This window comes from Pleurodeles waltl, chromosome 5, assembly GCF_031143425.1.
Source record: "Pleurodeles waltl isolate 20211129_DDA chromosome 5, aPleWal1.hap1.20221129, whole genome shotgun sequence".
In the NCBI taxonomy this organism is placed as follows: Eukaryota; Metazoa; Chordata; class Amphibia; order Caudata; family Salamandridae; genus Pleurodeles; species Pleurodeles waltl.
In genome coordinates this window covers 1,253,541,143-1,253,568,930 of record NC_090444.1, presented here as the reverse complement: position 1 = coordinate 1,253,568,930, position 27,788 = coordinate 1,253,541,143, and the positions used below count along the sequence as shown (strand labels likewise).

Genomic DNA, 27,788 nt, shown 5'->3' with positions numbered 1-27,788 from the left:
TAACATGAAACAGAATGTGTTGGTGTAGGAAGCTGGCCTGGTGTGGTATGTACCTAAGGTACTTACACCTTATAGCAGGCCCAGGTAGCCCCTCTTATTGAAGTGTAGACAGTGTCTTGAAGCCAGGCTTTCTAGAGGTAGCTGTGGATGAGCAGCCAAGGCTTATCTAAGAGACATGCAAAGGTCATGCAAAACCAATGTAGCCACACAGTACTAACACACATGAACGAAAACACTCAGTTGTAAAACAATAAAGTTACTTTTGGTCACACAAAATACTAGAAGGGCAACCCTCCAATTGGATGTAAGTGATACACTAATTATATACACTAGTAAACAATAATAGGCATGGAAAAGGTTAGAAAACAGTGCAAATACCAATAAGTAATAGTGACCCTAGGAGAAGCCCAAACCATACACTAAAAAAAAAAAATGGAATGCAAATACAGGACTCCCACCTAGGTGTGTCAATGTGTAGAGGGGGAGCTGGGGATTCTAGAAAACACCAAAAGTAAGTACCACAATACCCTCTAATGACTAGGATTGCAGGAGTAAAACAGTGGATTTTCCCCAAACCACACACAAGGAAGGAAAAGAAGACACCCAGACAAGAATGCAAGAAACCAGCAGTGGATTCCTGTAGAGGAAGACGTGTGGAGAGAGGGGAAGTCCAAAAAGTGTCATTGGAGTCCAAGGGGAGTAGGAGCTACTACCCACCCAGCTGTACTTGCAGCAGTTGGTCGACGGTGAGGAAGAACAAGTCAGCACTGCAGCCCTGGAGCCGGAGATGAGTTCTTGAGGATTTTCCCACGCTGGAATGAAGATTGCAGATGGGTGTTGGTGCAGGAATTCCACCAACAAGCCTTGGCAAAGGCAAATTCGCGGTAAGTGGAAAAATGGTGCTGCTGGGGACCTGCAAGGCCTAGGGAAGACTCACCCTAGGAGGTGAGTCACAGGGGACCCTCAGCGACACAGATGGCCCACAGAAGCAGAAGCAGAAGCAGAGGCAGAGCCTACAGGAGTCTTACAGGACGGGGACACAAAAGTCACAGAAGGAGCCCATGCACCATAACAGAAAGGGATCCCACGCTGCAGGAGAACCACGTAGAGGAGTGCTGAGGCTACACGTAGCCTGAAAATCCCTTGGAGGGAAGATGCCAACAAGCCTTGGCAGCTGCAAGAGATGTGGTGCACGGGGTACTGTCCTGCATAGGAAGGCAAGGGCTTACCTCCACATAAGTTTGACAGTTGGCAGAGATTCAAGAGGACTACTCCGGACCACCACCATGATGCAGGATCCATGCTGCTCAGGATGAGGAGATCCACACAGCTGGTTGTCGTTGCAGTAGGTGCCTTTGGATTCAGAGGAGTGACTCTGGATGCAGAGGAGTGACTCTTCACTCGCAGGTAGATTCCTTCTTGCTGCAGACTGAAGCCTTCCCGCCCTCAGAGGATGCACAGCCGGGGAAATGTTGCAGTTGCTGGAAGGAGCCAGAGAAACAATGTTGCAGAGCAGAATCATTTCTGTAGCTGCAGATTGTAGGGTCCTGTGAAGTCCAGTTGCGGATCCAGTAGCCACAAGTCAAAGTAAAGGTTGCAGAGGAGTCCTGCTGGAATCTTGCAAGCCGAATCTGAGGACCCACCCAAGAGATAGACCAGAAATAACCCTGAAAGGGGGATTGGTCACCTATCAGGAGGGGACTCTGATGTCACCTGCCTGGCCTGGCCACTCAGCTGCCCCCAGGGTTCCCTGCCCACCTTGTATTCAAGATGGCAGAACCCAGGGAGACTCTGAGGAGCTCTGAGCACCACCCCTGGGGTGGTGATGGACAGGGAAATGGCCACTCCCCTTTCCATTGTCCAGCTTCATGCCAGAGCAGGGACTGCAGGTCACTGAACTGGTGTGGACTGGTTTATGCATGGAGGGCACCAAATGTGCCCTTCAGAGCAACACCACTGGCTTGGAGAGGCTACCTCTCCCAAACCAGTCACACCTATTTCCAAAGGGAGAGGGTGTTACCTCCCTCTCCCAAAGGAAATCCTTTGTTCTGCCTTCCTGGGCTTGATCAGATCAAGCAGCAGGAGGGCAAAAACCTGTCTGGGGTTGCAGCAGCTTGAGATACCTGAAAAACCCTGCAAGACTGGTGTTAGCAATGCTGGGGGGGTCCTCAAAGGAGCCCCCAGAGTGCATGGAATCATATTTCCAATACTTGCAACTGTATTGCGGTATGATTCTGACATGTTTGAACTCAATCATGCCCAGGTTCGGAGTTACCATTATGTAGCTGGACATAGGTAGTGACCTATGTCGGGTACACGCGTAAAATGGCGTCCCCACACTCATGAGTCCAGGAAAATGGAACTGGAGTTTGTGTGGGGCACCTTTGCTAGTGCAGGTGTGCCTTCACACACAGGTACCTGCACCCTGCCCTGTGGGCTGAGAGGGCCTACCATAGGGAAATGACCTGGTGCAGTGACCTGTATTGAAAATGGGTGCATGCACCCATTTCACACAGACTACAACGGCAGGCCTGCTGAACCCTTTGCATGGGCTCCCTGTGGTAGTCAGAATAACTGCTGCAGCCATAGGGATCCCCTGGTACCCTAATTACTTGGGTGCCATATACTAGGGACTTACATGGGGCGACCAGTATGCCAAATGTAGGAAGAAAAAGGTACAGTTACCAAAATATACAGGAGAGAGCATAACCTCTGGGGTTCTGGTCAGCAGGATCCCAGTGGACACAGTCAAACACACTGACAACAGGCAGAAAATGGGGGTAACCATGACAAGAAAGAGGGCACTTTCCTACAGTTGGAAAATGGCCTTCTCTGAAGGGTCACCCCAAACCTTTTGCCTTCCTCCTCCTCTTTTCTGACCTCGTTTTTGTTGGCTTTAGGACTCTGGGCACTCTACCGCTGCTAACCACTGCTAAAGTGCATGTGCTCTCTCCTTAAAAGATTGTAACATTGGCTCATACCCCATTGGCATATTTAATTTGCCTTTTAGTCCCTACTAAAATGCACTAGGTGTGCCCAGGGCCTGTAAGTTAAATGCTACTAGTGGGCTTACTGCACTGATTGTGCCACCCACATAAGTTGCCCCAGGACCATGTCTCATGTCTGTCACTGCAAGACCTGTGGTGTGTGTGCAGTTTCACTGCCACTTCGACTTGGCATTTAAAACTAATTGGCAAGTCTTAGACTCCCCTTTTATTGCATATGTTACCCCTAAGGTGAGGCCCTAATTAACTCATAGGCCAGGGTGCTATGCAAGTAAAAGGCAGGACATGCACTTATAAATTCAACATGTTCTGGTAGTGAAACCCCCCAAAGTTGTTTTTCACTACTGTGAAGCCTTTTCCCTTATATGCTTTCATGTGGTAAATTCTGATCTGAGATTAATAGAATTGTCATATTTGGTAGGGTTGGAATGGTAGTAAGAAATCCTACTTACTAGTGAAGTTGGATTTCACATTACTATTTCAGAAATGCCACTTTTAGAAAGTAGGCATTTCTGTGCACTCACTGGCCTGTGCTGGTTGACAGCTCTCCTTGTGCATTCCATCCAGACAGCCATAAACACAGGCCACTCAGCTGCATCTGCATACAGATCGGCTTCTCTGGCCGGAAAGGTGGAGGGGCTCTCTTACTCTTCAAAAGCTAGTGGTCTGCCCTCATACAAAGGACTAATAAACCCCCTGTTCCCAAGGGTCCTGGCAGACAGGGCTGTCGAGACGGGCCACTTACCTGAAAAGCAGAATGTCTGCAGGGGCGATGGTATGCCCGACCTCCTGGAACACCTCTCAGCACTTCCTGGTGGACACAGAAACCCTGGCAGGTGTCCCAAAAGGAAAGGGGGAGTGGAATAAAAAGAGACAAAACACTGCCACGTCTTGCCGGTCCAGCCAGGCACCCTGTATCTTCGGGGGGGCCAGGTCGTTGTTGACAGAGTGATAGTAGAGTTAGTGCACTCAACTTCCTTGAAACTGAATCTCTCTTTCTGATATGGGCACGGGAGCGGTAGAAGGACACCAGGATGCTCCAGCACTTTTCTTGGATAATAATAACTGTTGGCACAATTACTAACACTACATTACCAAAAACCCAAACTGAGTACCATAACAATAAGTACTGCGACACTAGGGCTGGCTTCACAGAGATGCACTGTTGCACACTACAATTAGAACTGTGGTTGCACTTATCATGCACAAGAAAGACAAACCAGGGCATTAATTATGTGACATATAACTTTCCTGCATGCATACGGTTAAACTAAAAGGAACAAAAACAATCCAAGAAATACAAATGTCCACTCTGGGTTTAATCAGTTAGGGTGGCACAGTTTGGTTTGGTTTCACTGTGTGTGAAAAACCCTTTGTAAGGAAATGCCTCCTTGGCATGGTTACCCCCTGACTTTTTGCCTTTGCTGATGCCAAGTTATGATTTGAAAGTGTGCTGAGGCCTGCTAAGCAGGCCCCAGCACCAAGTGTTCTTTCCCTAACCTGTACCTTTGTCTCCACAATTGGCACACCCTGGCATCCAGGTAAGTCTCTTGTAACTGGTACCCCTGGTACCAAGGGCCCTGATGCCAGGGAAGGTCTCTAAGGGCTGCAGCATGTCTTATGCCACCCTGGGGAGCACTCACTCAGCACATGCACACTGCTTGCCAGCTTGTGTGTGCTGGTGGGGAGAAAATGACTAAGTCGACATGACATTCCCCTCAGGGTGCTATGCCAACCTCACACTGCCTATGGCATAGATAAGTCACCCCTCTAGCAGGCGTTATAGCCCTAAGGCAGGGTGCACTAAACCACAGGTGAGGGCATAGGTGCATGAGCACTATGCCCCTACAGTGTCTAAGCAAAACCTTAGACATTGTAAGTGCCGGGTAGCCATAAGAGTATATGGTCTGGAAGTTTGTCATACACGAACTCCACAGCACCATAATAGCTACACTGAAAACTGGGAAGTTTGGTATCTAACTTCTCCGCACAATAAATGCACACTGATGCCGGTGTACATTTTATTGTGAAATACACCCAGAGGGCATCTTAGAGATGCCCCCTGAAAACATACCCGACTTCCAGTGTGGGCTGACTAGTTTTACCAGCCTGCCACACACCAGACATGTTGCTGGCCACATGGGGAGAGTGCCTTTGTCACTCTGTGGCCAGGAACAAAGCCTGTACTGGGTGGAGGTGCTTCTCACCTCCCCCTGCAGGAACTGTAACACATGGCGGTGAGCCTCAAAGGCTCACCCCCTTTGTTACAGCGCCACAGGGCATCCCAGCTAGTGGAGATGCCCGCCCCTCCGGCCACAGCCCCCACTTTTGGCAGCAAGGCCGGAGGAGATAATGAGAAAAACAAGGAGGAGTCACTAGCCAGTCAGGACAACCCCTAAGGTGTCCTGAGCTGAGGTGACTGACTTTTAGAAATCGTTCATCTTGCAGATGGAGGATTCCCCCAATAGGATTAGGGATGTGACCCCCTCCCCACCGGGAGGAGGCACAAAGAGGGTGTAGCCACCCTCAGGGCTAGTAGCCATTGGCTACTATCCTCCAAGACCTAAACACACCCCTAAAATGAGTATTTAGAGGCTCCCAGAACTGAGGAAGATAGGTTCCTGCAACCTGAAGATGAAGGAGGACTGCTGACCTGAAGCCCTGCTGAGAAGATGGAGACACCAACTGCTTTGGCCCCAGCCCTACCGGCCTGTCTCCCCACTTCAAGAAAAACTGCAACAGCGATGTTTCCCCCAGGGTCCACCGACCTCTGAAGCCTCAGAGGTCTTCCCTGCATCTAAAAGGACCTAGAAACTCCCGAGGACAGCGGCCTTGTTCCACAAAGACTGCAACTTTGCAACAAAGAAGCAACTTTTAAAGACCACACGTTTCCCGCCGGAAGCGTGAGACTTTCCACTCTGCACCCAAGGCCCCCGGCTCGACCTGCGGAAAACTAACTCTACAGGGAGGACTCCCTGGCGACTGCGAGCCCGTGAGTAGCCAGAGTTGACCCCCCTGAGCTCTCCCAGCGAAGCCTGCAGAGGGAATCCAGAGGCTCCCCCTGACCGCAACTGCCTGCTTCAAAGAACCCGACGCCTGTGAAACACATTGCACCCGCAGCCCCCAGGACCTGAAGGATCCGAACTCCAGTGCAGGAGCGACCCCCAGGCGGCCCTCTTCCTAGCCCAGGTGGTGGGTACCCTGAGGAGCCCCCCCCACCCTCCTTGCCTGCCTACATCGCTGAAGAGACCCCCAGGTCTCCCATTGAATCCTATTGCAAACACGATGCCTGTTTGCACTCTGCACCCGGCCGCCCCTGTTCCGCTGAGGGTGTACTTTCTGTGCCTGCTTGTGTTCTCTTCCTCCCCCCCCCCCCCCCCGTGCCATACAAAACCCCCCTGGTCTGCCCTCCGAAGTCGCGGGGTATTTACCTGCTGGCAGACTGGAACCGGGGCACCCCCTTCGCCATTGAAGCCTATGTGTTTTGGGCACCACTTTGACCTCTGCACCTGACCGGCCCTGAGCTGCTGGTGTGGTAACATTGGGGTTGCCTTGAACCCCCAACGGTGGGCTACCTTTGACCCAACTTTGAACCCTGTAAGTGCCTTACTTACCTGTGAACCTAACAAATACTTACGTCACCCAGGAACTGTTGATTTTTGCACTGTGTCCAATTTTAAAATAGCTTATTGCCATTTTTGCCAAAACTGTACATTCTACTGTGATGATTCAAAGTTCCTAAGATACCTGAGTGAAATACCTTTCATTTAAAGTATTGTTTGTAAATCTTGAACCTGTGGTTCTTAAAATAAACTAAGAAAATATATTTTTCTATATAAAAACCTATTGGCCTGGAGTAAGTGAGTGTGTTCTTCATTTATTGCCTGTGTGTGTACAACAAATGCTTAACACTACCCTCTGATAAGCCTACTGCTCGACCACACTACCACAAAATAGAATTATCTCTTTTTGCCACTATCTTACCTCTAAGGGGAACCCCTGGACTCTGTGCATGCTATTTCTTACTTTGAAATAGTACATACAGAGCCAACTTCCTACACCCTCCAAAAGCAAATTCCTCAAACCTGAAACACAGGCATGAATGACACAATTTAAATCCAAGAGTTAAGCTATTAGAGAAAGAAAAGTCACGTAAATGCTCTTTTAAAATTGCACTTTTTGTATTTCTTGAGCTCAAGCAGATTTCCTGAAGCACATTTAGGCAAGTAACTATAATAATGATAATGTAGAATGTTCAGAAATGCATTTGTCTCTTCAAGATAAGCACTCTGCCAAAATACGAGGTCTGACATATACCAGCTGTTCTAGGAAAACGCGGCACTCAAAGAACAAACTCCCTGGAGAATACTTGTCACTTAGCTGCAGTCTTTTCCGGAGTGCTGGAGGAATGCCTGGTGTCAGCTGGTACAGGAACGAAGAAAAGAATTGCATCAAAAGTCCTGAATACGAGGATTACAGCAGAGGCTGGACTGCCAAAATCAGATGCTGAGATCAGGAAGCAAAACAAGGCCAAGCAGGGAGGCATGCTTCACTCTGCTATTTATAACCAATCAGGAAAGCAGTTGAGTTTTCACATGTGGATGAGTCACCACACCCAATTAGAAGCACATGTCTACACCTGCTCACATTAGCACACAAGCATTGGTAAAACAGGCATTGATAAAACCAATTGTGTAGCACAGCACAATATGTTTACTTAGAAACATGAAGTATTAACCAAGAACAGAGATATGATTTAACCCGAATCCCTGGGGATGCTGACAGATAACGCAGGAGGCACTTTGGGGATTCCTGACAAGGGATAGGGTGAAATGGAAACGTGCACTTCAAAACCACTCTTTGAAGTTTCCTCCACTTCAAAGGCACTTTTGGGGATATAAACGTGGTCTGTGTCCGCACCAAATTAGACACTTCTGGATCTGCAACTGGACTCTGTCAGAGGGACTGCCTGGCTGCCCAAGGAACACCTCTGGAATGCTATGCTGAAAAGACTGCTCTCCTGCTTGTTGCCCTGCTGCCCCCTGCTGGAGGACTCTGCCTTCCTCCACAAGTACTCTTCAAGGACTTGGACTGAGCTTGCCTCCTGTTCTGAAGTCTCAGGGCCAACAAAGACTTCACCAGAAGAACGAAAAGATCTGTGCATCAAAAAATGTATGCAGCGCTTGCAGAAATCTACACAGCACTTGCCTTGGAGCTGGAAAATTGCTGCATCGCCTACCGGATCGACGCAGCACCTGCACCTTCCTACCAGTGCATTCTGGATTTTCAACGCAGTGTCCCTCGGTGTCAAAATACCCCCGCATCTCAGTGAGAAATCAATGGCACTCTCCTTGAAATGGAGGCATTGCTTTGCAGAATGGAAAGAATTGACGCTTTGTCTTAGCCGTGCCGGAAAATCCAATGCATCACCTTACTTTTCAACGCATCTCCTCCTCTGTGGCTCCTTTGCGTCGTTATTTTTGACGCATTCCAGATACTGTGTGTTAAAAGGATGCAACCACTGACTCTTAAGGATTGAGACTCATTATAACCTTTAAAAAGTGATCTCGACTTGTGCCTATTGGATGTATGTCTTATTTTATTCAGATAAATATTAGCTATTTTCCTAAACTGGTGTGGAGTATTTTTTGTTATGTTTTCACTGTGTTACTGTATGGTGTATTGCAGAAATACTTTACACTTTGCCCCCTCTTTAAGCCTGCCTGGTCTGCCGAGCTACCAGAGGGGAGGCACAAGATAATTGATGTTGTGTAGTGACTTAACCTCAGTACGGTTGTGGTCCCTGCTTGGCAAAGGTGTATACTAGAGACCCAATTTCTAACACAATCGGTATCACCTTTTTGAAGTTGTTGTTAAAGGGGATTATCTTTTCTGTTTAAGGTGATATGGAGAAACATTTGTAGTCAGCTAAGCAGAGTCCTAGTAAAGCCATTATCTAGGCATACTGCTCAAGTCGTGGCTTTGTGTTTCACACTGACCCTATTTCTTGGTGGCTTTGAGACCCAACTTTAGGACGTGCCAGTTGGATACGAACTGAGTTTCTGTGACAAACGAACATTTTGTATGTAATTGTGTTATAAATATACAGTGTTTTTAACAAAGAATAGCTTAAAATTAACAATTTTAATTCTTTTTTATTTTAGCTCTACCAGCTGGAGTGTGAGTGGAAAACGCGTAATTTGTCTGCTGAATTACATACTGGAAGACCACTTGAAAGCAGCACTTACTCTCATCCACACATCAGGTACTACTTGATTTTCAGAATGATTTGGCTGTTAATATACCATTTAGTTTGCCATAGTTAAAATGTGATTTCTTTACTTCTGTGTAGTTGTTGATGGTTTAAGGTATGAACAGCGTTATGTTATGTAGCACAGGTGAAGGAGAAGGATGGGAATTTGAAGAATTGTGTTGTTCATTTATCTTTTGGAAGGCCTGGTGTAAACATTTTTACTGATGTCTTGTTTAGGAATCCATTTTTGTGACCACAGAATTCAAAAGCATTGATTCTCTGTGTCTTGTAATATTTGCAGGATGTCGAGCAATGTCTGCTGGCAATTTTGGATGACCTCATGAGACATAGGTGTTTGAGACGTGTGGCTGTAGATAAACATACTTTGCTTAATCTTGCCATCTAGTATTGATTCTGGATGTGTGCAAGTATTTTTTTTTTTTGCAGAACGTCCTTTAGCCACGAAATGTTGTGACCCTCCTCTTGCTGGCAGTGCGCATGGTCATCGACTGTACCGTTGAATTGGTTTTTTTTCTGCCGTCGGGTACAGATGTGTGCTCCGGTTTAACACAAGCGTGGTGCACTGTGTGGGTTTATACAGTTCCTTCTCTCTGTTGATTTTGTTATAGATCGTGTTCCTCTTTCCCTTCCATTCCAGGATTCCTTAGTTGAGAAGCTTTATATTGACCTGGCCCACGTGGACCTTCACCCTCTGGGGCCTTCTTCCTTTTCCGGGCACGTGTCCCCCACATTTGTCCTCAGTGATGGAACAGATGCCTTTTCACTACTGTCTTCATTGTCACGCAAAATACCCTTGGACTGATCTCCATCAGGTCTTCAATTTGTGTCTCGCCCCCGGGTGCAAAGAAGATGCTTGCGATCCCTGCCGCTCCTTCCATTCAAAGACAGCACTATGTGACTGGTGTGAGGAATTGCCTCCTTGGCATGGTTACCCCCTGACTTTTTGCCTTTTGCTGATGCCAGTTATGATTGAAAGTGTGCTGGGACCCTGCTAACCAGGCCCCAGCACCAGTGTTCTTTCCCTAAACTGTACCTTTGCTTCCACAATTGGCACAGCCCTGGCACCCAGATAAGTCCCTTGTAAATGGTACCCCTGGTAGCAAGGGCCCTGATGCCAGAAGAGGACATTTATAAAAAATGATTGTGTGGATGTGCTGGTCTGCCAACAAGCCAGTGTTGGGCAGGCAATTCTGCATACACTTTTTGAAACCACTGGAACTTCCACAGGTTAGCCACTGCTTTTTTGGGAGAACTGCTTTACAGTCTATGCCACACATCCCTCGAACAGAAAATGATACTTACTCAGTAAGCATCTATTTGTGGCATGTGTTGCTGTAGATTCACATGCTCCCGCCTTACTCCCCTGACACCTAGGACTGCCCAGTCACCCTTATATTGCAGTATCCTCTTTCTTTGCATGGATATCAGTTTATACAGTGTTTTACTTAACATTCCATCCTTACGCGCCGTGCGAGAAAATGATCTAACATTGGAGTTGATGACAATGTGCATTAGGGGCAAGAAGAGGAGTCGCAATACCTCGTGACTTGAAAGGCTTTCTTCGAAGAACAAAACCTTGCACACATTTGGGCCCAACACTGCTTGGCAGGATTATGCGTAGCATGTGAGTCTACAGCACTACCTACCACGAAAAGATGCTTATTGGATAAGTAACATTTTCATTTCTGTTCTCAGAGATGTATCTGGGTGTTTTTCTGTATTAGCATTGATAAGATACTTTTCAGGGTTTCCCATGTATTCATAGGGGTAAGCTTAGCATCTGTAAAGATGGACTATTATAGTTGATTTCATTGTTTGCTAGACATTTGTCTGCAGTGTTATGGATTCTTAGTGGACTGGGGATCTGCAGTCATAGAGAAAGAAGGTTGTGGAGGCTTTTGCTGCCATCTCCTTTTTTTTCCTAGGGAATGTGCAACTGAACAGAGCCATATAATCTTTTGGTTGTAGAGACACTAAATACCTTTGAAATCCATTGTATTTACAGTATATGTATACCATGTTCATTGACTGGTCCTGGTCTTATTTATTGCTTTCTGAACTTAAATGAGTTCTTCTCATCCAGTGCCAAACTCACTTCACTTAACCCATCTATCTCTCTGAGGCTAGTAGAGAGACAAGCTGGTGAGAGAGTATCATCTGCAGGGTAAATTGAGTTAGCGTGCACTCAATATAGAATGTTGGCTTTATCCTCCATGTTGCTTTTTGTAGTGAGAGGGTGTATTTGAGTACTGGACTTAACACCATTTAACAATTTATACTTTCTGATATTTGATCACAGAAACTTTAACATAATTGCCTTTTTGATAGCTTTGGCATTTCTTCAGCATAAAAATTAGCTCTATTGTTAAGGGGTGCGACATTCCTATAGCCGGACACCCTGGACATATTGTTTTGGGTCGAGGGCAACAAGTTTTCATATATATTTTTTCCTTTTGACAAGTAACCCAGCTCCCTGCAGCACAAACTCTGTCAGTTTACAGTGCCACGTTATGGGTTAGGGAAGGGCATTGTCTACAATAAATGTAACATTTAAGCCTGTAATGCTGTTCGAGTTAGTATTATGGTTCATTAATGTGTAGCGTTTATTATTATGATGAGTGGGCCAAGGAAATGCTGTAATAACGGTGTGGAATTTCTATAACCCAAAAGCCACAACCTATTGTTTGGTGTCAAGGGCAAAACATTTTAAGGTTTATTTTGTCTTTGGGACAAGTAGATCCAACCCTGTACAGCACAAACCCTTTGACTGCCAATTTGCTGTACCACATTATGGAACAGGGAAGCAAATTGTCTGCATTTGAGATATTTGTGTCCATATATTAATGCTGTTCAAACTTGTGTTTATGGTTGATTAATGCAAAGCCTTTCTTTTTAGGGTGAGTGTTCTGAATAAATGCTCCCTGAATAAATGTGTATATTTGCAGAAACTTGAAAGCAAGATTTGTGGTTCTTTACTTTCAAATATAATATTCATAGAAAATGCAAGTAGGAAAAAAAAGTTTTGCTAAATTACTGTGAGATTTTATGTAACACATCCTTGAAGCATCATTTAGTAAAATGTGGTGTTTCAGGCTAGTATTAACAAAAAATATTCATAATATAAAGTCAGTGTAACCGGTTTCAACAAGATCATGGAAAAAATGAAAATAAACAAGCACTTGCAAGCCAATTGGTCTGACATTGGTGGTCAGTCTTTTGGTTTTGTCAATGCGTATCTTGTTTTGACGTGGCTTTTGTAAAACTTTATTGTTGTGAGAGTGGCTCGGCCCTCACCATTGTAAAAAAAAATATATATATATATATATATATATAAGCAAACAGCAAAAATAATGTTTGGTCTCATAAAGCACAGATTTCCACAGTAGTTCACGATAGTGAACAAAACTACTTTGTGTGCTGATATGCTCCTTGTGTAAAAGCAGATTGTGATCATTCACAGTGAAGCCAACCGATAGATGGAGAGAGCTAGAAATAAAATGTTAATAAAAACAAAAGATCTTTTAATCCTTAAAGAATGTCACTAAAGTGCACCAACGGTATATGTCTTTGTATTTTTGTGGGAGCTGCTTGGGCCCTCACTATCATAACAACCAGTGACAAAAATAGTTTTGTCTCAAAAAGTCCACATTGCCACAGAAGTTCCTGGCATTGACTAAAACTACTTTGTGTGCCAATATGTTCCTTGTGAAACAACACAATGCTGTCTCTCATGGAGAGAGACGGAATTGTAATAAAAACAAAAGGTCTTGGTTAACGTCACACCGAATTAAGGGCCCAGTTCTGAACGAAAGTCACAAAAGTGCACCCATGTTATTTATTCTTGCATTGATGCAGATTTGCGACTCATAAATTACTAAATTTACAGAAGTAGGCCAGGAAATGGCACTTCTAGAAAATATTTGTGAACTACATTTTAACAACATAATTTGTATGTGTTGATTTGTTTATACGAAAATCTGTTGAGCATGTACAAGTTTACTTTTCCTACAATTTTTTTCTCAACTGTTAGGAATACATTTCCAAGTTTTCTCAGTATGGGAAACGATTAGAGAAGAGCTGGCAAAAACCTGCAAGTTTGTAGGTTCACACAGACTCAAAGGGCATTCCAACCCTGAACCTATTGCTTACTGCTACCTACAGCCCCAGTATGTACATCTGTGTAACTGTGACAAAAAATGTGATTTGCTAGCATTCGTGTCCTACTATAGTGTGAGTCCTGGCATAATCAGAGAGGCTATAATCAGATCCCTTATGTAGAGATTGCTGCCATAATGTGTCGATGTAATACATGGCACCAAAGGGACAAGTGGATTTTGTTACAGGACAAGTAGATTTATAAAGCAGCCTGTCCCATGGACAAGTAGATATTTTATTAAATTTCACACGCCTGTTTGTTAGTTCTTTTGATCTGTTCTCTTCTGCATGATTGTAGGAAGTTGGCTCTGTATGCACTATTTCAAAGTAAGGAATAGTATGCACAGAGTCCAAGGGTTCCCCTTAGAGGTAAGATAGTAGCAAAAAGAGATAATACTAATGCTCTATTTTGTGGTAGTGTGGTCGAGCAGTAGGCTTATCAAAGGAGTAGTGTTAAGCATTTGTTGTACATACACACAGGCAATAAATGAGGAACACAAACTCAGAAACAATTCCAGGCCAATAGGTTTTTGTATAGAAAAATATATTTTCTTAGTTTATTTTAAGAACCACAGGTTCAAATTTTACATGTAATATCTCATTTGAAAGGTATTGCAGGTAAGTACTTTAGGAAGGAACTTTGAATAATCACAATAGCATATATACTTTTTACATAAAACACATATAGCTATTTTAAAAGTGGACACAGTGCAATTTTCACAGTTCCTAGGGGAGGTAAGTTATTGTTAGTTCTTGCAGGTAAGTAAACCACCTACGGGGTTCAAATTGGGGTCCAAGGTAGCCCACCGTTGGGGGTTCAGAGCAACCTCAAAGTTACCACACCAGCAGCTCAGGGCCGGTCAGGTGCAGAGTTCAAAGTGGTGCCCAAAACACATAGGCTTCAATGGAGAAGGGGGTGCCCCGGTTCCAGTCTGCCGGCAGGTAAGTACCCGCGTCTTCGGAGGGCAGATCAGGGGGGTTTTATAGGGCACCTGGGGGACACAAGTTAGCACAGAAAGTACACCCTCAGCAGCGCGGGGGCGGCCGGGTGCAGTGTGTAAACAAGCATTGGGTTTGTAATAGGAATCAATGGGAGACCAAGGGGTCTCTTCAGCGGTGCAGGCAGGCAAGGGGGGGGCTCCTCGGGGTAGCCACCACCTGGGCAAGGGAGAGGGCCTCCTGTGGGTCACTCCTGCACTGGAGTTCCGATCCTTCAGGTCCTGGGGGCTGCGGGTGCAGGGTCTTTTCCAGGCTTCGGGATCTTAGTCAGGCAGTCGCGGTCAGGGGGAGCCTCGGGATTCCCTCTGCAGGCGTCGCTGTGTGGCTTCATGGGGGGACAACTTTGGTTACTCACAGTCTTGGAGTCGCCTGGGGGTCCTCCCTGTAGCGTTGTTTCTTCACCAGTCGAGTCGGGGTCACCGGGTGCAGTGTTGCAAGTCTCACGCTTCTGGCGGGAATTGCAGGGGTCTTTAAAGTTGCTCCTCTGGAAACAAAGTTGCAGTCTTTGTTGAACAGTGCCGCTGTTCTCTGGAGTTTCTTGGTCTTTTGGAAGCAGGGCAGTCCTCTGAGGATTCAGAGGTCGCTGGTCCTGGGGAAAGCATCGCTGGAGCAGTTTTCTTCAGAAGGGGGAGACCGGCCGGTAGAGCTGGGGCCAAGGCAGTTGGTGTCTCCGTCTTCTCTGCAGGGTTTTTCAGCTCAGCAGTCCTCTTCTTCTTAGGTTGCAGGAATCTGAGTTCCTAGGTTCAGGGCAGCCCTTAAATACTAAATTTAAGGGCGTGTTTAGGTCTGGGGGGTTAGTAGCCAATGGCTACTAGCCCTGAGGGTGGGTACACCCTCTTTGTGCCTCCTCCCAAGGGGAGGGGGTCACATTCCTATCCCTATTGGGGGAATCCTCCATCTGCAAGATGGAAGATTTCTAAAAGTTAGTCACTTCAGCTCAGGACACCTTAGGGGCTGTCCTGACTGGCCAGTGACTCCTCCTTGTTATTCTCAATATTTCCTCCGGCCTTGCTGCCAAAAGTGGGGCCGTGGCCGGAGGGGGCGGGCAAATCCCCTAGCTGGAGTTCCCGGTGGTGCTGGAACAAAGGGGGTGAGCCTTTGAGGCTCACCACCAGGTGTTACAGTTCCTGCCTTGGGGAGGTGATAGCATCTCCACCCAGTGCAGGCTTTGTTACTAGCCACAGTGTGACAAAGGCACTCTCCCCATGTGGCCAGCAACATGTCTCGAGTGTGGCAGGCTGCTAAAACCAGTCAGCCTACATGGGTAGTTGGTTAAGGTTTCAGGGGGCACCTCGAAGGGGCCCTCTGGGGTGTATTTTACAATAAAATGTACACTGGCATCAGTGTGCATTTATTGTGCTGAGAAGTTTGATACCAAACTTCCCAGTTTTCAGTGTAGCCATTATGGTGCTGTGGAGTTCGTGTTTGACAGACTCCCAGACCATATACTCTTATGGCTACCCTGCACTTACAATGTCTAAGGTTTGGCTTAGACACTGTAGGGGCACAGTGCTCATGCACTGGTGCCCTCACCCAGGGTATAGTGCACCCTGCCTTAGGGCTGTAAGGCCTGCTAGAGGGGTGACTTATCTATACTGCATAGGCAGTGTGAGGCTGGCATGGCACCCTGAGGGGAGTGCCATGTCGACTTACTTGTTTTGTCCTCACCAGCACACACAAGCTGGCAAGCAGTGTGTCTGTGCTGAGATAGGGGTCCCCAGGGTGGCATAAGATATGCTGCAGCCCTTAGAGACCTTCCCTGGCATCAGGGCCCTTGGTACCAGGGGTACCAGTTACAAGGGACTTACCTTGATGCCAGGGTGTGCCAATTGTGAAAACAAAAGTACAGGTTAGGGAAAGAACACTGGTGCTGGGGCCTGGTTAGCAGGCCTCAGCACACTTTCAATTCAAAACATAGCATCAGCAAAGGCAAAAAGTCAGGGGGTAACCATGCCAAGGAAGCATTTCCTTACAATGATGCAGTAATGAGACTAAGGAAGCCTGTAGCACAAACAAGTCACTGCCAGCTGTTTTTAGTGTTTTCTCCATTAGACCCCATTGTCTGTCTCCTCTTGCAGCAGTTACCCCATTTACTGTATCCATGCCAATATCCATCAGTGTAAGATAAGCAAATGTAAATGGAGATTCGGCACATCGAGCAAACAGTGCAGTTTAAGAAAGGAAATAACACATAAGAGTATGTGTTATTTGGCAACTGACGTTTCAGCCCTCTAAGGGAACGAATGACCTTGAACGTCGCCGAAACGGGTATGAAAACACCTTAAGAAGCAACCATCAAGTGGTTCTGTTCTCTGTTTAAGCATTTATCTGTGGCTGGCAATTTAAGAGGATTGTTCTCCTGACATATTCACCTTGCACAGTAAGGCTATGTTGTAAGTGTGCAATATGATGTGCTTCAGGAACTGTTCTTCTGAGACAGTACTGTCTCACTCACTGAAAACAGAGCTTTTTAAATTGTTTATGGCTATGCAAGTAAATTGACAAATGACTATTCGGTTATGTTTTTTTTTATTATGCATTTATGTATTGAAAATATAAAAAGAGCCCATATGTCCTGTCCCAGTCCTATTAAAGAAAATAGATGTGCCTTGGATTGATGATTGATTGATGATTAGGACATTTCCTAGGAAGCTACTTATAATTTTAAATACCTGTTAGAAAAATACTATTCTGAGATGTCTAACTAATTTGTTGTTTTTTTGTACTGTCAGGATACTGGAACAAAGAATGCAGCGTCTCAGAGAACACATAACACACCTTTCTAAAAAGCAAGCTTACCGACCAGAGAAACCATCCTATGTCAACCTGTACCAGGAGATACAAAATTATGTTGAAAGTATTGCACAGGTGTCCCATGTCCAGGACCTTGCTTACCGTCTTACACAGATGCTACATGGAAACGGCCCCAAGTCACGGCAATCTATTCAAAATCTTTTGAATGAAGAAGCAACATGGCAGCAGTCCCATCATAAGTTCCGGAAAAAATTGGCAGAGGACTACGCCTTGTACCCAGATGCTGCAGTCCCCCTGCAGGCAGCCATATTGCAGATGCAGCACGGCATGCGACTTATGGCTGCCGAAGTCTACACAGTTCTAAACAGCAGTTTGGTGACTCCAGCTAAACTCACTGATCTCATCACTTCACTTATAGCCTTCCCTTCTGTGAGCCCCTCTTTTCCTTCTTATCTCTCCCATGCTGATGTGTTGTGCTCCGTAAAATCCCTGGACAGCCTCCGAGGCATTAAGCAGCTCTCTTTGAAATATTCGACTGCAAACATCTCTGAAGTGAATGATCCGCGGGCATGTCCCACGAAAGAGCAGCTGCTGGTGAATGCTTTGCTCTATCTGCGCTCACACGTGCTTTGTGTTGGTGAAATGGACCAAAAGTCTCTGAAGTTGTTTAGACATATCTGTCAGGTAAGATGGATTTTATTTTAAAGTCATATTATTGTCCTGTAGCCCTATCAAAACAAATATTAATTGGAAATGCATCGTTTAGCCTTAAAGCGGTGTCATAAATCTGTTTATTAATCACTATAATTCACACTGTGTAGTAATGTGCACCAGCATTTCTTTACACCTCAAGTTGGTCTGTAAGTTTCACAATAAAAATAAAGGGACGTGCTGTATTCGGAATCATGCTTGCTGCCGTCTCGGAAGGTAGTATCATGCTGTATCAGTAGATGCGCATACCTGTTGCTTGAGAGGGTAAATACCGTTAACGCTGTGACGCTGATTTTTTAAAATACCCTAATTTCGACATTGTTACAAAATAAAATGCCTGATAGTGGTGTTAACGTTTCATCAGGACGTTATTAGTTCTGCATTTTAAACAATTCCTTATGTAAATAACGTACTCAGTCCACGTTAGCACCTTTGATCCTGAATGTATACTTGGGTAAACAGAGCTACCAGTTCCAAACTATAAAGAAAAAAAAATCTAGACTGGCTTTACTGTTCACTTGTGGAATCGGGATAGTTGAGAACTCTTTAAGTGATTGCCACTTGGCAAACCTTATATGTAGAGCCTTAAGTAGCATGTGATGGTCCGAGTAATTCATTTAGTTTTTTGAGGAGATGTGAACATGCACCATGTTCGGACTTTGTCGACCCTTTCAACATTAACAGCCAGAACAGTTTTTACTGAAAAAAGCTGTGTTTACTGGCTGCCAACAGGAAGTGGGCTCTTGACAATATTCATTTCCAAGTTAAATGCAGACTAATAACCAAATCATGATACATTGGAAATCCTGAGGCACTTTGGTCAGATGGCTTTCACTTTGTACTCTTTTAGCATGTTTCATTACATTGCTCACTGTATGTTTATTCTCCAGGCCATTATTAATGAGTGGGATGAACAGGAGAGCTGTGAACGAAAACGGGAGGCAGAGGAAAGCAGCCTGTATAAGACCAAAAGTAGAAGTCATGTGACAGAAAAAAGCGAAGATGAAGACGAGAAGGAATTTCGGATGAGGTTTCCGGTCTATGATAAGGTACATTGGTGACAATGAGTAACTCCTCTAGAAATTCATCCTTGACATAATCAGCTGTATTTGGGGATTCTTGTTATTTCCTGCTTAACGGATTTCACAATAAAACCTTTACAAGCTGAATCTTTTTGTCATCTACTGAAATCATATGAGCTCAAATGTGTCCCAGGCTAAAAAATGTTATGGAGCACATCTTCCTATTTTTTCCCCATAAATATCCAAGTACTTGGGGGCCAACTAGTTTACTTTAGGCCACAGAACCTAAAAGCAGTAATCTTTGTATACTGTACGTAGCTTAATGTGTAAAACTGTTTTAATGAACCCTCTAAAGAGTGTCACAGTTTGGAACCTAAGTTATCTTAAAGATTTTCCTGCATGTATGTTTCAGCCTCATATGATGGTTTCTTAATTCAAAATAAGAATTGTTAGTTGTCAAAATTTAAGTATCAAATACTTAAGTGAGCGTCTGTTTTACAGTATTGTATTGTAATAGTATATATATATCTTACTACCCCTGACGAGGCGTCAAAGCACTTTTCGACGAGTAGCAGCATAAGGTTTAACATTCCTGCCCTTGGCACAAACTGAATCCACATGTTCTCTTTCACTAACTGAATTTACCACAACTGAAGATGACTTGGTATACTCTTGAGTTATTACCTGAGTTGAAACAATTGAGCGTTCAATATTTTTAGCTAACATCAACACCTCACTTAACGATGGATCCCTGCAACTTAATAACCTTTCTTGAATCTTCTTGGTATAGCAACTGTAAACAGTTGATCACTTAAATACATATCTAATGCTGACCCAAAGTTACGTGTGACCGCTAAAGATTTCAACACTGAAATAAAATCCTCCACAGATTCATCTGCTGTCTGTTTTAATTTAAAAAAAAAAAAATCTTTCTAACAAAACACTTGGTTCTTCGCAAATTTTTTGTTCAACACTTTTTGCCCTTCCTGCCCCAGGTGACTAAATAAAATAGCAGCTTTATGCTTAGGCTGAAAACTATCAGCACCTACCGCAACCAAATAGTTCTCAAATGAATGTAACCAAATACGCCATTTAACAGGAGGTTTCCCAGGGCTTTGTAGGAATGGAGCAATATTAGCCAAACTAGAAGCAGATTCAGAAGCCATAACAACTAAAACAAATATATTATGTGTTCCCTTAAAGACCCAACAAATAACCACTCTGTAATAATTCAAATGGTAACACTGTAGAACTATAATAACTAAATAAAAGACAAAAAAATGTCATGGCACTTAATATAACACTAGTGATACAGAAGTCTTTAAAATATTAAAGTTGCCAAATGTGTACCTGTCACCGTAGTGCAAGCACATAAATAGTTACCAAAACAAATGGTGTGCTCATCACCGTGGTGTGCTTATCACCGATTAATAGGCTTTTAGACCAGTTTCAAGGTGAAGTTGATCTAATCTTACCATCTCTGCCAAATTGAAGGTCTGCCCGCCTTACTTACAGACAAGCCAACCTTAAATATGTCAGCAATGGAGGTTACTCAGTCTCTGATATACTCCAATGGCTTGATGGACTAGGGGCTGGCCGATGTTTGGTAATATGTCCACCTATCTCATTTAGAGTGAGCAGTCAAAAGGCTACTTTACTCTGCCCTTTACCACCGGTACAACCTGGTGGTAAGGGGCACTGAAGACTGCAAAATAACCCACACACCATAAGAAACTATTTCCATCATTTAAGGGTTATTATTCTTTTTATTTTCAAGGTCAAAATTCAGTTTGACTGCAATAGTGCCATGTTGCCAGAGCAGACCATCAAGTTTTTAATACATTGACAGGAACCACCACGACAGTGCCTCCTGCCAATGTTAAGAGATGTCCCCTGGGCTGGCGGACATCTTTAAAGTCACATTATGGTTACTCCGATCTCCAAACCAGGCCTATAGAATCTCCTATCTGATAGAGACTTCTAGTTGCAGATTCCTTACCTTAGAATTTACCCAGGCAGCAGTCTGGGTCTAGAGATTTTTCTCAAGTAGTATCCCTGTGTGCCGTCAGGTGGTCAGCTCTGTGTCTGTTGCTGGCATTGTGCGCACCGGATATGACATTGTGGGTCCTACATTCGTGCCACCCCGGCGCGCTGACATCAGTTCTTTACTTTTCTGTGCCAGCCAGCACTGATTCCGAAGAAGAGCTATCCCTCAGTCACTTTTTGACTGTTCTTTTTTCGAATTTTGTCAATTCTTTTTTGAGTATTTTACTCATAGTCCATGGAGGTATCTTCAAGTAAGACCAGGTTCAGGCCCTGCGGGACCTGTTATTAGGCGACGTCCGTGACTGATCCACATCTCGTGTGATTGTGGTGTCGGGAGTGTGACCACGACCCAAAGTCATGCTCTGAGTGGCGGGCCATAAATCCATAAGCTTTGAGGGAGGGGTCCTTAAAGCTCCTTGCGCCCCGGTGCTCGGCTCTCCATTGCTCCCAATCTCAGTCGTGAAGAAGGTCCCGAGAAAGGTTGTGAAGCCCCATTCATCATCATCCCACTCTGTCCTTGGGGTAGTCAGGTAAGTCGAGACGCAAGAAGAATTAGAAGAAGAATAAGCTTTCTGCGACTTCAACCCATTCATCGGCTGACGAGGGAAAGGGAGCGTTGTCGTTCTAGGCGTCCGTCCTCTGAGCCTGTCTGGGTTGGCCCCACGCCTCCCCGAGATTCAGGGAGCCAGAGTGACCCCTGCTGAACTGAGTGCAATGAGGCCATGCACCTCACCTTTTGGCAGTCTGACCCTGTTGGAGCACCCTTGGACCACGCATGGTCAGCAGGGGCCCCTCTCAGTTTTGTGCCAGCGGCTAGAGCCTCAGCTCCTGGGTCACCTATGGTTCTGTTCCTGGATCCAAACTGGCGGTGGTCGACCTTCACAGATGCCAGTTCTGACGTAGATGTTCCTGACGCCACCTGTGCCTCTGGGTGGTGTCAACCTGATCCTTATTGCTATCTCTGATACAAAGCCAGATCAGCGTCACACGACACCTGTTCCGACTTCAACAGGGGCCTGTCCCCCTGTGTCAGATCCTGACCCTTATTCTTGTGGGGTACGGTGAGGAAGGGGAGGGGTCACTGGACCCTTCAGAATACCAGCTCTAAGACCCTGTGGACTGAAGGATGGGCCTGGGTGAGGCCAGTAGTCTGGATACTTCCCCTACACTGGGATGGTTTCTCGCCCTACTGTGGCTAGGGAGGAGGGAGCGTCCTATTTAGTGGTGATGCGAAGAGTGGCTGAGGTCCTGGACCTCAAGCTATCTTTGGTGGCAGTCAGGACTAACCTCCTGACAGAGGTGCTTCAGCCTAGGGCTTCATTCTCTGAACCCCTTTTGCCCTTTAATGAAGCCCTTACAGATATCCTGCTGGAAACCTGGTCCAAACCCAGCACATAGGCTCATGTGAACAGGACAACCTGCTCCTAATGACCCAGCATTTCTAATGCAACTCCGCACCCCTGAGAGATTGGTTATCCAAGCTTCTAAGTCCCAGGGTGAATTCCCTTCTGCACCTCAGATAGGGAATCCAAGACGCTGGATCCGCTTGGAAAGAAGTTGCTTTCTTCCTCCAGCCTAGCAATGCAGTCTGTGAGCACTGCATGCCTTTTGGGCCGTTACACCAATACTTTATGGGACGCAGTTGTGAAAGTGCTGCCACAGGTCCCAGAGGAGGCCTGGGCCATTCTCTCCATGCTGTTGCTGACAATAGAGAGGCAAAGCGAAGTTTACATCTGATTTGTGCTGGACACTACCAACTCACTGAGCAGAGCGGTTGCATCAACAGTGGCCCTTCGGCACCATGCCTGGTTGAGGACGTCTCGCTTTTCGTGAGATGTTCAAGCTAACTTTCTGGCGTGCCCTTTGACGCCACCCACCTCTTCAGAGAGAAAGCAGACTTGGCTTTTGAGTACTACAAGGATTCTCGTGCTACGGCCAGGTCCTTGGGCCTCGCGGCAGCCCCTCGCCACCTTAGTTTGAGTCTGTCTTACTTACTGTAAGAGTGTGTTCCTTACATGCTTAGCACTACCCTCTGATATGCTTAGCTACTCGACCACACTAACGAAAAAGAGAGCATTCGGAGTGTCATTTGTGCCTCTGTGATACGTCTGGGATTTGTCTGGAATCTTTGCACAGTGTACCTCATTTTGGTCCACTATATAAAGAGCCAGCTTCTTACAGTTTGCCACTAGAAGTCTCTATCAGTGAACAATTTAGTTTCCTTCAGTAACGTGTTATCTGCTAGAGACATATTGACTTCCCTTTCAGGTCCTAGTTTTGATAAACCAGAGATCAGTGTTCTTTATGGCTCCGCACTTCTGGTGTGGAAAGTCGAGAAAAGAAATTGACAGCGAGCCGGGATGGCACATATATAGGAACCACAACGTCCTATCCATTGTGCATAACACAGACGGCTGACCTGGAGCCCATCGACACCACCTAAAGGTGCGTAGGGTTACTGCTAAAAAAGAAAAATCTGTATTCAGACTGATGTCTGGGTGAAATTCTAAGATAATTACTCTGCAACTTGAATGTCTCTACCAGATAAGGTGTAACCGAAGGTAAGTAACTTGTTCATTAGGTGCCAGAGGTTTACAGGGATTACAACAAATGCTGATGGGTTCCTTCACCTGTTGATCTACATATAAAAGGATGTTGGACTAGCAAAGAAAACAGCCTTAGGAGACTTGGTTGTCAGGATGGAAATAAGATCAGGAGTGTGGTAATAGTGATTATTTTCCATTTCAAAATCCAGACACAGGTCTGCGCTTCCATTGTTGGCTTCCTTTCTCAACCAACATCACCCACTGTAACTACCCCAGTATTAAAAAGCCCTCAAAATGTTAATTGACTATTTAAGGTGGTTCTGCATGTAGTAACAGCTGCCATGGCATCCGGGCTAACATTAGCCAGACTAATTATTTGCTTAAGTCCTCCATAGTTAAGTAATTGCCTGTTCTGGGCGCACACCATTTCAGTTCCACAGCAGATTGTAATTTTTAAGTGAAGCACCATACCTTCTACAAGGCTGCAATCTCTGAGCCCCTTTGTAGTGAAAACAAATAGAAATAACACAGTAACCAAAATAAACGTTGTAGGAGGCTGACTCAGTATATGGTGTGCACCCTGCACTGAGCTCAAGCAACCCTTAGTGATAGTTTTTTAAATTTCTAGTAACCAAAGCTCACAAAAAGGTAGCTGTGGACAGCAGCTAAGGCTTATCAGAGAGGGTGTAAAACAATCGCAGTAACCACAGAGACAGTCAATGATTGACACACAAGAAAGAACCACACCAAGTGTTGAAAAAATAAGTTATTATTTATTAACTCCTTCGCTGCCAGGCCTTTTTTTGGCTATTTGGGGCAGTTCGCACTTAGGCCCTCATAACCTTTTGCTCACATAAGCTACCCACGCCAAACTTGCGTCCTTTTTTTTTTTCCAACATCCTAGCAATTCTAGAGGTACTCAGAGTTTGTAGGTTCCCCTGGAGGAGACTAAGAAATTTGCCAAAATGCAGCTAAAATTATGTTTTTTTGCAAAAGATGGGGAAAAAAAGTGCAGCTGAAGAAAGCATGTGTTTTTGTTCCCTAAAAATGGAACCAACAAAGGGTTTTGTGTGCTACAGTCACCATCTTCCCAGCTTTCAGAAACAAGCAGCCTTTAGTCAGAAAACCAATTGTTTTTTACTTAATTTTGGCTTTTTACTGGGACTTACTCCATTTTTACTATTGTTTGTACTTTCAGCCTCCTACCTGTTAGTGCCAGAAATGGGTGTGAAACCAATGCTTGATCCTAGACAGCTAAACATTTCTAAAAAGTAGACAACATTCTGAATTCAGCAAGGGGTCATTTGTGTAGATCCTTCATGGTTTTCCTAGAGAAAGTAACAGCTAAAATAATGAAATTGAGGTGTAACTAAAATACATTATTGTCCCCGTGTTCTTCTATAACTTTTTCCAGCTATTGCAGATTTTTTAAAGCAATATACCGTTACGACTGCTGGACTCTGGTTGCGGGGTCATAAAGGGCTTGTAGGTTCATCAAGAACCCTAGGTACCCAGAACAATTAAAGGAGCTGTACCTTGCAATGGGTTTTCATTTTATACCGGGAATACAGCAATTCATTTTCTGAAATATAGAGTGAAAAATAGGTATCAAGGAAACCTTTGTCTTTCTAAAATGGGACCAAGATAAGGTGTTGAGAAGCAGTGGTTATTTGCACATTTCTGAATTCTGGGGTCCCCAGGGCATTTCTCAAATAGATGTCTTTTTTACACACTGTCTTACATTTGGAAGGAAAAAATGTAGAGAAAGACAAGGGGACATAACACTTGTTCTTATATTCTGTGCTCCTCCAACTCTCCAGATAAAAATGGTACCTCACTTGTGTGGGTAGGCCTAATGCCCGCAACAGAAAACGCAACATGGACACATCACATTTTTACATTGAAAACTGACGTGTTTTTTGGAAAGTGCCTAGCAGTGGATTTTGGTCTGTAGCTCAGCTGGCACCTAAAGAAACCTACCAAACCTGTGCATTTTTGAAAATTAGACACCTAGGGGAATCCAGGATGGGGGTGACTTGCGGGGCTCTCACCAGGCTCTGTTATGCAGAATCCTTTGCAAACCTCACAATTTGGCCAAAAAAAAGCACTTTTTTCTCACATTTCAGTGACAGAAAGTTTTGTAATCTGAGAGGAGCCACAAATATCCTTCTACCCAGTATTCCCCCAAGTCTCCCGATAAAACATTGTACCTCACTTGTGTGGGTAGGCCTAGTGCTCGTGACAGGAAACGACCCAAAAGGAAACATGGAAACATAAAATTTTTACATTGACAACGGACTTGTTTTTTGAAAAGTGCATACCTGTGGACTTTAGTCCCTAGCTCAGCAGGCACCTAGGAAAACCTACCAAACCTGTTAATTTTTTTAAACTAGACACCTAGGGGAACCCAGGATAGGGTAACTTGTGGTGCTCTCACCGGGTTCTGTTACGCAGAATTCTTTGCAAACCTCAAAATTTGGCAGCATTTCACATTTCGGTGCTAGAAAGTTCTGGAATTTTGGAGGAACCACAAAATTCCTTCCACCTAGCATTCCCCAAAGTCTCCCGATAAAAATGGTACCTCACTTGTGTGGGTAGGCCTAGTGCTCGCATCAGGAAATGCCCCAAAAAACAACATGGGCGCATCACATTTTCCCAAAGAAAACTGACCTGTGCTTTGGAAAGTGCCTAGCTGTGGATTTTGGCCTCTAGCTCTTATTGCACCTAGGAAAACCTAGTAAACCTGGACATTTCTGAAAACTAGACACCTAGGGGAACCGAGGATGGGGTAACTTGTGGTGCTCTCACCAGGTTCTGTTACCCAGAATCCTTAGCAAACCTCATAATTTAGCGAACAAAAAAAACTTTTTCCTCAAATTTCGATGCTGCAAAGTTCTGGCATCTGAGGGGAACCACAAACTTCCTTCCACCCAGCATTCCCCCAGGTCTCCCGATAAAAATGGTACCTCACTAGTGTTCGTAGGCCCAGTGCCTGCAGCAGGAAATGCCCCAAAACACTAAGTGGACACATACAAAATAATCAAATACAAAACTACCTGTTTTTGCGGGGGAGGGAGGATTAGGGGGGGGACCTGCGTTTTTGATTCAGGGCTCTGCAGCCATCTAGGGAAACCTAGCAAACCCCTACATTTCTGAACACTAGACACCCGAGGGATTTCAGGGAGGTGTGACTTGCGTGGATCCCCCAGTGTTTTCTTACCCAGGATCCTCAGCAAACCTCAAATTTAGCTTTAAAAAACACATTTTTCCCACATTTATGATTGAGATCACCGCACCGGCACAAATATCCTACCACCCAATGTTCCCCTTAGTCTCCTGATAAAAATGATACCTCATTTGTGGAGGTGGGCCAAGTGCCTGTGACAGGGAAGAGCCAAAAACATGTCAAAGTTGAGGGGAAACCAAAGCGGGTACAAAAGGGCAGTTTGGGGAAAAAAACATTTTTAGGCTGGTAAGTGGGGCAGAATTTTTATCGGCATAGATTGGACAATGCTGGGCGGTAGGAATTTTGTGGATTCCTGCAGATTCCGGAAGGTTCAATGACAAAAATGTGGGGAAAATGTGTGATTTCAAGAAAGCTGGAGGTTTTCAGGGCATTGTGGGTAAGAAAATGGTGCAGGGTGCATGTGAAGCACACCAACCTGGACTCACCCAGATGTTTAGTTTTCAGATGTGTCTAGGTCTCGTAGATTTTTCTACGGGTAGCGTCCCAAAGTCCAAAAAGTGCAGCCCTCACCATTCCAAGTGGGACGATTTTGAGTTAGCCAAGCGTTCATGGCCCAAACTTAAAACAAAAACCCAAAATAATCAAATGTCCTCTTGCTTGCCGTTGGGATAAGATCTTTTATTGTGCAGAGGGAGAGCTGAAAGACTGTTCCACCCTTAAGTTCGATGGGGGCATAACCATTTCCATACTGGTTGGTAGCTGCCAGCCCACTACTTTTTAGATGTTTTTCAAATTCCCTGGCATCTAGTAGGCTTTTTGCCCACCCCCCAGGGAGTGGATCGGGGGTAATTGCCCCATCTTCCCACTAGTGGGCAGAACAACTTTGTCCCCATCTATTTGGGGTGGGAGTATGGCCATAACCCAAGCCCAAATCTTCCCTGGTCTCTGCTGGGATTTTTGACCCCCGCCCCTTGGGGGCAGATGGGCCTTACAAAAATAGGGCGATCTGCCCCTAAAAGGGGCAGAAATGGCCAACAGTAATGTGCTCCCATGGAGAGTGAGCCCTGCCCAAGCTGCTGCCAAACACAC

The 27,788-nt window shown here is 45.1% G+C and overlaps 1 protein-coding gene across 1 annotated transcript in view; it reads left to right on the top strand.

Moving 5' to 3' along the window:
* The window catches only part of MDN1 (midasin AAA ATPase 1), a 1,740,009-nt gene that overhangs the window by 1,247,759 nt on the left and 464,462 nt on the right, over positions 1 to 27,788 (top strand). The window contains exons 62-64 of the mRNA XM_069235499.1: positions 9,170 to 9,270; positions 17,166 to 17,871; positions 18,789 to 18,947. Of these exons, the coding sequence (XP_069091600.1) occupies positions 9,170 to 9,270; positions 17,166 to 17,871; positions 18,789 to 18,947 (966 nt within the window). The remainder of the gene's footprint in view (positions 1 to 9,169; positions 9,271 to 17,165; positions 17,872 to 18,788; positions 18,948 to 27,788) is intronic.